At 43.4% G+C, this 13366-nt stretch overlaps 1 protein-coding gene across 2 annotated transcripts in view; it reads left to right on the top strand.

Moving 5' to 3' along the window:
• The window catches only part of appa (amyloid beta (A4) precursor protein a), a 46441-nt gene that overhangs the window by 28120 nt on the left and 4955 nt on the right, over window positions 1-13366 (top strand). For both annotated transcript variants that reach the window (XM_079264212.1, XM_079264211.1), the window contains 6 exons: window positions 6172-6305; window positions 7953-8027; window positions 8115-8273; window positions 8576-8704; window positions 8861-8960; window positions 12703-12915. In XM_079264212.1, the coding sequence (XP_079120338.1) occupies window positions 6172-6305; window positions 7953-8027; window positions 8115-8273; window positions 8576-8704; window positions 8861-8960; window positions 12703-12915 (810 nt within the window). The remainder of the gene's footprint in view (window positions 1-6171; window positions 6306-7952; window positions 8028-8114; window positions 8274-8575; window positions 8705-8860; window positions 8961-12702; window positions 12916-13366) is intronic.

Raw genomic sequence — 13366 nt, 5'->3', positions numbered from 1 at the left:
GTGAATGAATGACTTGTGAAATAATGCTTCATGTTATAAGCCTAAAGCTGCACTAGAAGTCCTGCTCCCATGTCTTATGGAAAGTATTTAAAAAGGGTCCCCACGTCTCCTGAAACTTCCTGCTCTTGTGCTGTAGTGAGCATCTAATCTTTTCAAGCTTCAAACAGGACATCAGATCCACTAGCCATTGCTTATGTGTTGGAGGGACAGTGTCACGCCATTTGAGTAGAACACAGCGTCTAGCCACAAGAGAAGCGAAAGACAGTGTGTGATGTATTGAGGATAAAGGCATCACCTCCCCGGTGATGCTGAACAGAGCCGTTAGGGGGTTCGGCGGTAGTCTAACTTTTATTAACAGAGATAAAGTAGAGAAAACCTCTGACCAGAACTTGCCGAGTCTGGGGCAGGACCAGAACATATGAATGAGTGTGGCCTCAGAAGTTTTGCACTTATCACAGAATGGACTGATGCTTGGGTAAATGCGTGAGAGCTTGGATTTAGTGAGGTGAGCCCTGTGGACTACCTTAAACTGAATTAAGCAGTGGCGGGTGCAGAGAGAGGATGAATTGATCCGTTTAAATATTAAATTCCAAGTTTTATGTGACAGGGACATGCCTAGGTCCTCCTCCCATGCAGCTCTGATCTGGGTCTCTGGAGGTGGTTTTAGATTTGAGAGGAGGTTGTAGAGGACTGATATCGGCCTTTTCTGGGACAGGTTTAGAGAGAGAACTGTTTCAATGATGGTTGGGTCCGGAAGAGTGACAAGGCCAGGCTTAAGAGTGCAAATAGTGCCTAACTTGTAAGTATCTAAAAAAATCAGATTTAGGAAGTCCAAAAACGTTACTTAACTGGTCAAATGAGGCCTGTGTCTTGTCTATAAACAGATCTTTGAAAGTAGTGATGCCCTTCTTGTGCCATTCCAAAAAACCAGAGTCAGTGAGGGAGGGCTTGAAGAGGTGGTTGGAAGCCACTGGGCTTAAAAGGGAGAAATCATGTAGACTAAAGTGTGCCCTGAACTGTGCCCATATCCTTAAAGAATGTTTGACCACTGGGTTGACGATAGACGTGATGGGGAGAGGAAGTGGGGAGCAAAGAATGGCAAAAGTAGAGGTTGATCTGTCCTGGTGTAGTTCCATCTCTACCCAGTCAGGACGGTTTGAACGGTTGGCGTAAAAAGACCAAGATGCCAAGCAGCGTAAATTTGCGGCCCAGTAGTTGAGACAGAAATTTGGGAGGGCAAAACCACCACTAGCCTGAGTTTTTTGCAAGTGGGTTTTGCCGACACGGGGACGCTTACCCTGCCAAATGAAAGATGAGAGAGTTGAGTCAAGCTGATTAAAAAAAGAAATGGGAGTAAACGTAGGCAGGACCTGGAAGAGATATAAAAATTTGGGCAAGATGTTCATCTTAATGGAGTTAATACGCCCTACAAAAGACAAAGATAAAGGTGACCACTGTGCCAGTGTTTGTTTACACTGATTTAATAAAGGAGAATAATTTTCTTTGAATAGGTCTCTGTGTTTTCTTGTGACTGATATCCCCAGGTACGTAAATTTATTCTCTACAACTCTGAAAGGTAGATTTGTGTAATCCTCTGAGCGAGCTTTGTTGTTGATGGGGAAAAGTTCACTTTTGTCCAGGTTTAGTTTATAACCTGACAGCTTCCCAAACTGACTGAGCAACAACAGTGCGGCAGGCAGTGAGGTGTGAGGGTTCGAAATGAAGAGGAGAAGGTCGTCCGCATAGAGGGAGACTTTGTGTTCTGTACCGTTTCTCCAGATACCCGGAATGTCTGTACAGCTTCTGAGGGCTGCAGCAAGTGGTTCAATGGTTAGGTCAAAGAGCATAGGGCTTAAAGGGCATCCCTGACGGGTTCCTCTATGTAGACTGAAAGGTTTCGATTGCTGGCGATTGGTCCGAATTGATGCAATAGGGTGCGAGTACATTAGTTTAATCCATGAGGAGAAGTTGGGACCGAAGCCAAATTTGTCAAGAACAGCTAAGAGAAAGCTAAACTCAACACGGTCAAAGGCCTTTTCAGCGTCAAGTGAAACAACGCATTCAGGGACAGACTCAGGGGAGGTGTAAATGATGTCAAACAGCCGACGAGTGTTAAAGTACGAGTGCCTATTCTTTATGAAACCTGTTTGGTCCAGTGAGATTATTGTAGGGAGAGCCTTCTCCAACCTAAGAGCTAGGACCTTTGCTAGGATTTTAGCATCTGAGTTTAGGAGGGAAATAGGTCTGTATGAAGCACGGTCTAGAGGGTCTTTCCCTTTCTTAGCGATGAGGGTAATACATGCCTCGAAGAAAGATTTGGGAAGGGATCCTGATCTGAAAGAGTCAGAGAGGACCAGAGATAAGTGTGGAGAGAGCAGCGGGGAAAACTTTTTAAAAAATTCTATCGGGAACCCGTCGGGGCCCGGGCATTTTCCTGATTGCATTGAGGATATGGCAAGAGTGATTTCTGTGGTAGAAATGGGATCATCAAGTGTTTTCCTAAGATCTGGGGCTAGTGTAGGGACATCCAAATTGTTTAAAAACTCAATAATTGTATCTTGGCCAGTTTGGAACTCTGAGGTGTAAAGTTGGGAGTAATAGTCTCTGAACGCGTCATTAATTTGTGAGTGATCGAAGGTTGTGCGACCATCAGGTAACCGAATCTCAGGGATGCCCAGCTTCGCTCTAGAGCCTCGGAGCTGATGAGCTAGTAGCTTATCAGGTTTATCTCCATGAACATAGAACCGAGTTTTGTTTTTCAAGAGCATACGTTCAGCGGAGTGAGTTGAGAGTAGGTCAAATTTGGTTTGAAGTTCTATCCGCTTAGTATAAAGATCTGGGTTCTGAGTTTGAGCATGTTGTTTGTCAATATTCCTAATTTGATTAGCTATGTCTAAGCGTTCTTGAACAGACTTTCGTCTCAGCTGCGAAGTGTATGAAATGACCTGACCCCGCAAGTAGGCTTTAAGGGCATCCCAGACAACCAGATTGGACATCTCAGGGGAAGTGTTTGTGGTAAAGAAGAATGATATTTCTCTTTCCACGAATTCTATGAAATTTTCATCAGACAGTAGGGTTGAAATAAATCTCCACTGTCTGCTACTCTGTGGAATGCCAGGGAGGGATAAGCATAGCGTAATGGGGGCGTGATCGGAGATCGTGATACTCTGGTAGGCACAGGACTGGGCAAGTGGTATAAATTGGTTATCTATCAAAAAATAGTCAATCCTGGAGTAAGTGTGATGTACGTGCGACAAGAATGAATAATCCCTGTCAGTTGGATGTAGAGTGCGCCACACATCGCAGACACCATAATCTGATAGGAAGGCTTGAATGAGAGAAGCTGACCTGCTTAATGGTGGTGTTGGAGGAACGGTCCAAGACCGGGTTAAGGCAACAGTTAAAATCCCCACCAAGTATGGGGCTATAAACGTTGAGGTCAGGCAATAAAGAAAACAACCGTTTGAAAAAGTCTGTGTCGTCCGAATTGGGGGCGTATATGTTCACCAACACAACCAGCGTATTGAATAATCTCCCGGCAACGATAACATATCTGCCATATTTATCAGGGGTCACAAAATGAGGCTCAAAAGAGATATGGGGACTGATAAGAATCGAGACTCCCCTGGCCTTGGCCTGAAAAGAAGAGTGGTAGCGCTGTCCCCTCCAACCGGCTAGTAGACGCTCACTATCTGAACAGCGAAGATGAGTTTCTTGCAGGAAAGCTATCTCTGTTCGAAGTTGTTTAAGGTGTGAGAGGACCCTTTTCCTCTTAATTGGATGGTTAAGACCTTTAATATTCCAGCTCAGGAAGTTAGTAGAACTGTCCATGGAGGCTTAGGACTGGAGCTGTTATGTATGTAGAGCAGGATGAGTGACAGCAGCGGGAAATGCTTACGGCAGCCAAGCACCAGGCTGAAGTGATTAATGGGAAAATACAAAAAGAATGCAGCATAACTGACCGAGAAAGGGACCCTAACTACCCCAAACCCCAATATAAAGATAGCTGCTAAAAAACAAAGCAGCAAGCTCTCCAAAACCAACATTCTACAATCACTATACTTCCAAACAGCTTATTCTAGCTCCAGAGTAGCTGTAAAAGTGGGTCTGAGCACCCCAAGTGTAACAGTAACAAAGCAAGACTGCTCAAGTGGTGTGAAGGCACATCTGCTCAGTTAACAATGCAGCAAGAACTCTTTAATGCCCGGTCAGTCACCGGAAATAAAACAATTTACTTACAGTCCAAACTCAATTCCCCATGACAGGTAGGCTGTTAACAGATTATGCATTAAATCTGCTTGCTGGGTAATTAAAACGGAGTCAATCATAACTGATCAGGCGATCGGTGGAAGACTGCTGATATACCGGTTCGCTTCATCCACAGAGCCAATCCATTTTTTGGCACCGCCGGGCAGGGTGAGACGGAGCCTGGCTGGGTAAAGCAGGGCAGGCTTCAGACCGCGGTTAAAAAGTTCGGTCATGACGTTCCGGTACTCCGCCCGCTGGTTGACAACTTCAGGGCTGTAATCCTCCAGGATTCGGATGGACTTCCCACGAAATTCGAGTTTCCCTCGGCGGCGAGCCTCTCTGATGAGAAGCTCTTTGGTCTGGTAACGGTGTAGGCGAAGAATGACTGGCCGCGGGCGCTGTCCGGGAGCAGGTTTGGGCGCCAAGGAGCGGTGAGCCCGGTCTATCTCTGGCGGGGAAGGCAGTGTCTCTTTTCCGAACACCTCACACAGCAGATCCGAGAAGAATTTGGTGGGAGCTCCGCTTTCCGTCGATTCCAGTAGGCCCAGTATTCGGATGTTCTGGCGTCTGCTCCGACTCTCCAGGTCGGTGACTTTAGCGGTTAGCTTAGCATTAGCTTCACGAAGGCTGGAACAAGAGTCTTCAAGATCCTTTAACCGCTGACCAAGGTCTTCTGAAACCAGCTCCAGGGATGAAACGCGCTGACCGTGGTCCTCCACCATGAGGCGTGTTTGGTCCAGCTTCGAATCCAGCAGGTTAAAGGAGGTTCTGAATTCTGTGGCCAGCGCCTCACGGTGCTGCTCGAGCAGTGCGGTAATAGCCTCCAGCGTCAAGCTAGCGTCTTCTTTCTTGGCAGATTTGGTGTGTTTAGAAGACATTATGTGCGTTGGGACTAGAGTTGGTCGGCTTGACGATTAAAAAGTGAAATATACTTTCCGTCCTGAACAGCATTAGAGGGGACTGGACGTTAAAAATAAAAAAAGATTACTGGAGCCGTAAAAGCGTGCGACTACGCCATAAACACATCAACCGGAAGTCATACTCCACCTTTAAAGGCCTTTTAGCAACAAAAACTTTATGTAGCACTTTTCATACAAAAGCTTATCAAAGTGCTTAACATTAATGATAACTATCTTTTTTTATTATTAAAATGTAATAAATAATTATGTTATTATGGCTCATTCATCGTGGATTTACTGTATAGACTCTCAGAATAAACGCTGCATGTTGTAAACCTCCTGGATGGGATATATATACTCCCGCAGATGCAAGCCCAGGAGAGGTGTTTCACAATGGAAGTGGAAGCACTCGGGGGCGCCAGCGGTCCAGTTGCGTTTAAGGGTTAAGTAGATTTTACAGAACAGAAGCTAACAAAACGTTTGGCTCAGTCGCAGCGAATCACATCTCTGTTGCATTTGCATCTGGTGCAGTCATGTGCTTGTCAGACACAACCAATTTAGCATGGTGTGCAACCTTCACGGCTGCACTCAACGCTTTTTATTCCACGTCTATGAAAGATAATCAACTTTCCACTGATTTAAATCCCGAGTTTCACACAGTAACTGGTCCAGTGAGTTTCCAACGGGTGAGTTCGTGTGTGTGGATTAATTCCACTGGCAATATTTTGGCAGCAGTCACGCTTTGGATGAAGTCATATGATAGATGTGTTTTTGTCTCTTCTACAAAGCAGTTTGGGTCATCTGAGGCCCTCGCTTGTTTGCTGTTGGTGGGTGTGTGCTTTTAGCTACAACTACTGACTGGTTTTCTTTCTCTCTTGAACTTGCACTAACCCCATTAACCCAGTTTGGACTTTTGTCTTCCTGTCACCTGTTCCAGATCTACCAAATATAAAGTGTCCTGTAACAAGACGCTCCATTGAAAGTCTTCTCACTTCTCTGCCTCCTCTTTTATATTTTCATGCAGTACCTACCGCCACACCCAGCTCACCTGACGCAGTGGACCACTATCTGGAGACCCCTGCTGACGAAAACGAACACGCCCACTTCCAGAAAGCCAAGGAGAGTCTGGAGGCCAAACACCGGGAGAGAATGTCCCAGGTACCGAGGGGAACAAATGTGTGTTTTGTCTTTTGCTGTTAAAAGGTTAATAAAGTTGATCAGCAGTCGCCTCATTTGTGTTACATGAGAGATGATGGCTGTTCAGAGAGCAGAAAGGATTTTCTTACCAGCACAGAGGGGACAAAGATAATCTATAAATAGAAAATGGATGGAGAAGAGGTGTGGTGAGGAAATCAAATTGGTGCGTCGGTTAATCCCTCCTGGGTGAGCCGACTGAGGCATTTCAACTTTAATTGTATTTTTTAATCAACCGTCTCGCTCTCAGATGGAGCTCCAGATGGTCTGCCTCACTGTCGCACTTTTTAAAGCCCCAGATAAGATTGCTAACATTTTGGCATTGAAAAGGACTTCTTTTTTTTTTTTTTTTCTCTCGCATCACTTTGCTTGGTTGTGTTTGTTGTAAATGACTAGTAGCTACAGACGCAGCATCATCTGATTACACATCATCACTTCTCCCTTTTCAGATAGCTTTATGGGAATGCTTTGGTGAAAGGAGAACGAAAAGAGTCATTTCAGTCAGTCGAAATGGGGAAGGATGTGCAGTCATGGCTCACAGCAGATGCAACTGAGCAAAAGGGAATAGAAACAGCTGATGTGGTGATTGCTGTTCTTCCCCCAGACCAAACATTTAACCAAATGATTTAACCAGAAGAGATGCCGTTGCCCTCTTTATACCTATATATTTAGTCGTTTGTATGCTGTTGCTACTTTATGCGTGCCTTCCACTTCTACCCTGCTAATGATGAGGCATTCGCATGTGGGTGCAACAGTCCAGCTAGCCCACATTACACACACGGTTTTTGAGTCATGGTTTTTGGGACACAATTTGTGCATAAAGAGAACTTTTTTTTTCCTAGAAATTATACTTTTATTTTGTCAACAAAAAAGTAACTTCACAGTAACAGCAAATTATATTGCATGACTAATTTGACACTTAACACTTCATATAATGAAGAATATGACACTGAATAATATTTTTATTTTCTGACCGCTTGTATATAGCAGCATAGAATACGTCTAAAATCCTCTTCTTGTGTCTGAAGAGGCTGGTACGTCTGTTCAAAAGCATTCTTGACAGATTTGGTTTTTCACTGCTGTTGTCTTAAATTTCTATAACTTTTTTTTACTCTTTTGTCGTGCTCGACAGCAAATCTGAAATGATCCCACACTAAAAACTTGAATGAAACCGATTCATCACTTATTCTTCTTAACTCTGCTGAAGCTAGCAACCAAATTCCAGTGGGACAAGTGGGTGGGGGCATAGTAGTGATTAGACTTTGTCTTGCAGTGGCAAGCTTTCACCTGGGGGAAAGGCACACACACTCTGTGTCCTGTTAAGCAGTAAATAAAGCGCCAGCTCAAAATCTATTGCAAAACCAAAAACCTAGTGGAAAGAAGGGCAGATTGTCCCATGCACGATGGACCCATCAGTCCGGTGTTTTACAGAGTCCCGCTGCATCCTGAGAGATGTAATGCACAAAGAATTCAGAGCTTTGTGTTGCTTTTGTTCATGTTAAAAGCTGCGATAAGTGAAGCTTCTCACTCTGTGATGTGGGCAGAAACAGGATAAAAATATACAGCAGTGTTGGTTCTGATGAATGTGTTCCTTCCTGTGCTTGTCTTCAGGTGATGAGGGAGTGGGAGGAAGCCGAGAGGGAAGCCAAGAATCTTCCACGTGCCGATAAGAAGGCTGTTATTCAAGTAGGAAAAAGCACCCAGCACAGCTCCTCTCATCCTTGTACGTCATTGTTTCCAGGGCTTGAACGTTTATTTTGTCTGCACATGCAGCGTTTCCAGGAGAAGGTGGAGGCGCTGGAGCAGGAAGCAGCCAGCGAGCGCCAGCAGCTGGTGGAGACGCACATGGCCCGGGTGGAGGCTCTGCTGAATGATCGCCGCCGTTTGGCGTTGGAGAGCTACCTGACTGCGCTGCAACAGGACCCACCCAGGGTAAACTAGTCCCACAGTCACAGGACCACCATTTAAATCAAGAAGCCCCTCACTCCTTGTTTAAAATATTTCCTAATCAAACATCCTTCCTCTGCCCCTTATATCTGACCTGCAGCATGAATAATTCCCTCCTTTATCTTCTATTTTATGTTATTCTTTTGTAACATTTTATTCTGCATCCAACTAATTCAACCCAGCTGACAAATAGTTAAGAGTTTACTTCAGGATTTACACACTCAAAATTCTCTTCTTTAATTTTTAATAAAAACATATTCCTGCTGTTTTGTTCTCCTCACTTACAGCCGCGCCATGTCTTCACCTTGCTGAAGAAGTACGTCCGTGCTGAGCAGAAAGACAGGCAGCACACCCTCAAACACTTTGAGCACGTCCGTATGGTGGATCCCAAGAAGGCAGCCCAGATTAGACCCCAGGTAGCATCAGGCATTGTGTTGCATATATGCTGCAACCATTCAGCTGTTGTTCTTTGAATGTGAATACTGTGGTAAATTTAAATCTGGATTTTTATTTAGCAAAACAAGCAGATGCATTCTTTTAAATGGAATTTTCTGCGTGTGTTTGCGGCGTAGGTGCTAACCCATCTGCGCGTCATTGAGGAGCGCATGAACCAGTCTCTGGGACTTCTCTACAAAGTGCCTGGCGTGGCTGATGACATCCAGGATCAAGTTGGTGGGTTTTTGGCTCTGATTTAATCTCTGCAGCTTTGGCTTTTGTTTCCTTTTTTTATGTTGTGGAAGACAAATCTTTGACTGTTCTTAAAGAGAGGAGCTCAAAGCAATCCAATCCCTCAAAATGAGAGTATTGTCTTCATCTTGCATCCGATGTAAGGAAAAATTTGTCTTCTCACCGCTTTATTCCTGTTTTTCATGGAGCCTAGAATTCCTGAGACGACGGCCTATACTTGTTTTTTAGCTGTCATTATGATGCCTTTGCTATAAATATTATTTATTGTACTAATTCTTCCTCTAAATCAACACACCTGTTGTCAGAACCGCCCAACACTATCTGTGATGCCACAGTTGATGGCCATTATAAAGCCATGGAGGTTAAACTCAGGCATAAATTTATTAGAAGTCATTAATAGACATTGGAAAGCTACAGATGTAAGAGGTTTTGGTGAAAAGTTACCATGAAACCCAGAAAGAGTTTGTACAGATAATCATACTTGGTCTTTGTTTAACATAACATCTGGTGTTCCACAAGGCTTAGCGTTGGGCCCAGAATTGGTTTTATTGTATTTAAAATGTATTTAACTTGTTAAAATAAGTTCTGTTTGTGAGTGATACAAGTACTTTTTTGCCCTGGGGAACGTTTTCAGCAGAGTTTGGGAGGTGGTCACCATGGAAATGAGAAAATAGTTTGACAGCAACATGTTGTTGCTCAACTTGGAGTTTGAAGCAAAGTACAAAATAAAGAAGCGCTGCACGGTGTTGTGGTGGTTACCAGTGTCCTTACAGGAAGGAAATTGCTGGTTTGCACTTTGGCTGGGGTCTGTGTGGAGTCAGCATGTTTTCTGTGTGTGGTTTCTTTCCAGGCACTCTTGCTTCCTCCTGACCTCAAAAGACTTGCATGTCATTCTTCTCCCTGTCAGTGTGAGGATGGTTGTTTGTGTCGGTGTTGGCCTTGTGATAGAGTCGAGGGTGTACTAGGGCTGGGAGATTAATCGGATTTTAATCTCAATTACGATCTGGGTTCTCAACAATCATAAAAATAAAAGGGTGCGATTATTTTTCTCTTTGCAAATTCCTCTCCTGCTGTCTTCAGCTGCTAATCGAGCGTCTCTGGCATTGCAGCGCTGTGCTGTAAACTCCTCCCACAGCCGCTTTGGTTTCATTCAGACACTGTTGCCAACTTTTCGACTTTCTCGCTAAATCTGGCTTTTTTTGTTAAAAGCGACTAGCGACAAATCTAGCGACTTTTACTGTAGTTATTAGAGACTTTTCTGGTGTTTTGGCGACTGACTTGAAGGCACATATTGTTCTGCAGTTACTGTAAGGAAGGAGCAGCGGGAGCCTCTCCCGTCCTAAAGCACTCCCAGGCGGCCAGTCTCAGTCGGCTCCGGCTGCAGGTCAACGTAGAATAACTGCAGTAGGTTGTGGAAGTTCACCTAAACATAGTTTATACCATTGTCAGTGACAACTGGCTGCATTATTTTCGTATACATAGTTCGACGAGTTAAATCACTGTAATATCCCTACGTTACGGGGGATCACCTGGTTCAGATCAGCTGTCTTTTATCAGGTGAATGAGAGAAACACGCTGTAGCCTGACAGCGGTTGTTTGGCATAAAACGTACATCGAGGCCAACATAAAATAGTTCCTATATAAGCGGTAAAGCGGATTAGACAACTCCGAACCGTGCATTAGACGGTTATAATGCACGACGCGGATAATTACTGAATAATTGTGTTAAATAATCGAGATCTCAATTTCAGTCATAATAATTGTAATTATAATTTGTGTCATAATCGAGCGGCCCTAAGGTGTACCCTGCTTTTTGCCTGTGAATTGCAGGTGTCGGCACCGTCTACTGTGCATTGATATAAGTAAAATTGAAAGAGGATGTTTGGGAAATACATGGTGCATGTTGGAAAATATTATTTGGCTTTTAATCAGACACTGGGGGGAAATGAGATCTGAATCAGTCGAGTTATCGAGGTGTTGAGGGATCATGAAGGGTTTTGGTATCAGTGTCAAATGTCAAATTTATTAACCTCTTAATGCCAAGTGGTACAAAGCACTTCTTGCCTTTTCTTTTATTTCTTAATAAAGTGGCTCTATTCTGCACATTTCAGTCTAATTTATTTTAATATGTAAGTCCAGAAGAGCAAGAAATATTCAAGCATTTTCCACAAATTCCTTCATTCATTTTGTATTGATCCTCTCAGATCAGCCTCTGCCAGAAACAAGCCGACAGAGAAAGCTCCGCCCTCTGTCCTGCCTCTGATTGGTCAGCTGCTGGTAGTTATAGTGAGCTGTGAAAAGTGGGCGTGGCTGTCTTCTGGTGAACGTGCACAACCTAGAGAAGATGACCAATCAGAGTCCACCCCCGGGAAGTCACTAAAATTTCAAAGTAACAAAAACTCTTTAAAACCATTCGTTTATGTCGCCATGGAAACTGAGTGTGCTGGAAAACTAAACATGCGTTTTGGTGTTAAAAAATGGTGCAGCTCATACTCAATTCAATTTGTATAGCACATTTAGCCCTAACCCCCAAAGTGCTTCACACAATTAAAATTAAATTAAAATCAAATTTAAAAGTATGCATAATAACAACAAAACTATCTTTGATTAAAAAACTATAAAACAATTGATAAAACATGGAAAAATAGCTGAGAAATCCTGTTTAGCTAAGTTTTAAATGTCTGAGTATTGAACACTGTAAAAGTTCAGAAAACTAGAAATAGCAGAATAAAGCCTCTTTAACAAATTTTCTAGATTTTTTTTTTATTCTATTTATTTACTTTATTTTTCATTTATGATTGTTAATATATTCAATATTTTATTTTATTCCACAAACAATTTTTTTCCCTTTACGATGCTTTATTTTTATTTATTTTTTTATTTTTTTTGGTTTTTATACAATTTTGAATAAACTGAGGGGAAATCAGGATGGAGAAAATGTTTTCTTTACTTACATCTCCTCCTTATCAGACACTTTGTTCTGGGCCTTTTGTTTTTGTCTTTTATATGTTTTATTTGTGTTCTAAATAAATGCATAAAGCCACTGGGAGAGGTTTTTGGCACTAGAAGTGGTTAATTGTTGGAGAAATTAAAAAATATTTCCTCATAGTGTTAGTGCTCATCCATGTCTACAATGAGAAGCTGGGAAAAACCTCACTGGCCTGATTGTGTTGCGTGTAACACAGATTAAATGGTCTAAGTTCCAGTCCACAGTTAAAATGCTTCTTTTTTTTTCTCCTGATAAGGATACTGGAGACATTTGGCCTAATTCTTGTGTTCAGAGTCAAATGAAACTGTTAGAAAAGATAAACTGCTGGGAAGATAAATCCCTTTTCCTCCCTCCTGCCCTGCGTTTGCAAGGTTTCTGCAGGTTTTTGGGTTTATCTGTGTCGTGTGCGTCACGCAGCCATCTGTGTCTCTGTCTCATAGGCTCAGTGTTTGTGCAGCCCAGCAAAACACACTGAAGAAAACACACCCTTCAGTCTTAGCTAAAACATCACGGATGTTTAAAGACACCCCCTCCCGTTTGCATCTTTTCATATAAAAACACTGACGTCAGCTGGTTGTGTGGATCTGTTTATAATCCTAATTAAAATAAAGTTTCATCAGATTCTCTTGTTGAAATAAGACTTCCGTTTGATAAGTATCAGCAAAGCGAAGCACCTTCCCAGTCATGTTTCTCCTTCCCGTCTCCTCATTGACCTCCATCTTTCCTGCCTCCATTCAGAGCTCCTCCAGAGAGAGCAGGCGGAGATGGCCCAGCAGCTGGCCAACCTGCAGACGGACGTGAGGGTGAGCTACGGAAACGACGCTCTGATGCCCGACCAGGAGCTGGGAGACGGCCAGACCGACCTGTTGGCGCAGGAGGACACGCTAAGCCTGGGGGGAGTCGGTTTGATCCACCCTGAGAGCTTCAACCAGCCAAACACTGAGAACCAGGGTACGCACCAAAGCACAACACAACACACACACACACATGCACACACACACAGCTCCACTTTCTCTGAAGCTAAAGCAGAAAGCGAAGAGGCAGATCGTAAACGACTCCAGATATTCACGCTGTTGCACCTATTAACACAAATTAAGCCGATCCTCATAAATTCTGCATGCATGAATTTTGTCCAGTCACTAACTTTAATAATTGATTAGCGATGTGCAGTCATGCACGAAGGAAATGTTCATGTTCCATCTAAAATTCAAGGAGGGAGCTCAACTGGTTGAGCAACGGGGCCAAAGGCTCCTCAAAACAGCTGGCTCAAACTTTAATCCCGGCCCGGAGCCCCTCGTTGCATGTCGCCCCCGCTGTCCCTGACATGGTGCCGTAAAGGCCTTCAGAGGCAAAATTACACGTTAATGGTGGAGTATGTAAGATTTTCAATATTTTTAAAAAA

Source organism: Telmatherina bonti (genome assembly GCF_933228915.1).
Source record: "Telmatherina bonti genome assembly, chromosome: 24".
Classification (NCBI taxonomy): domain Eukaryota; kingdom Metazoa; phylum Chordata; class Actinopteri; order Atheriniformes; family Telmatherinidae; genus Telmatherina; species Telmatherina bonti.
This window is presented reverse-complemented; position numbering and strand designations above follow the sequence as displayed.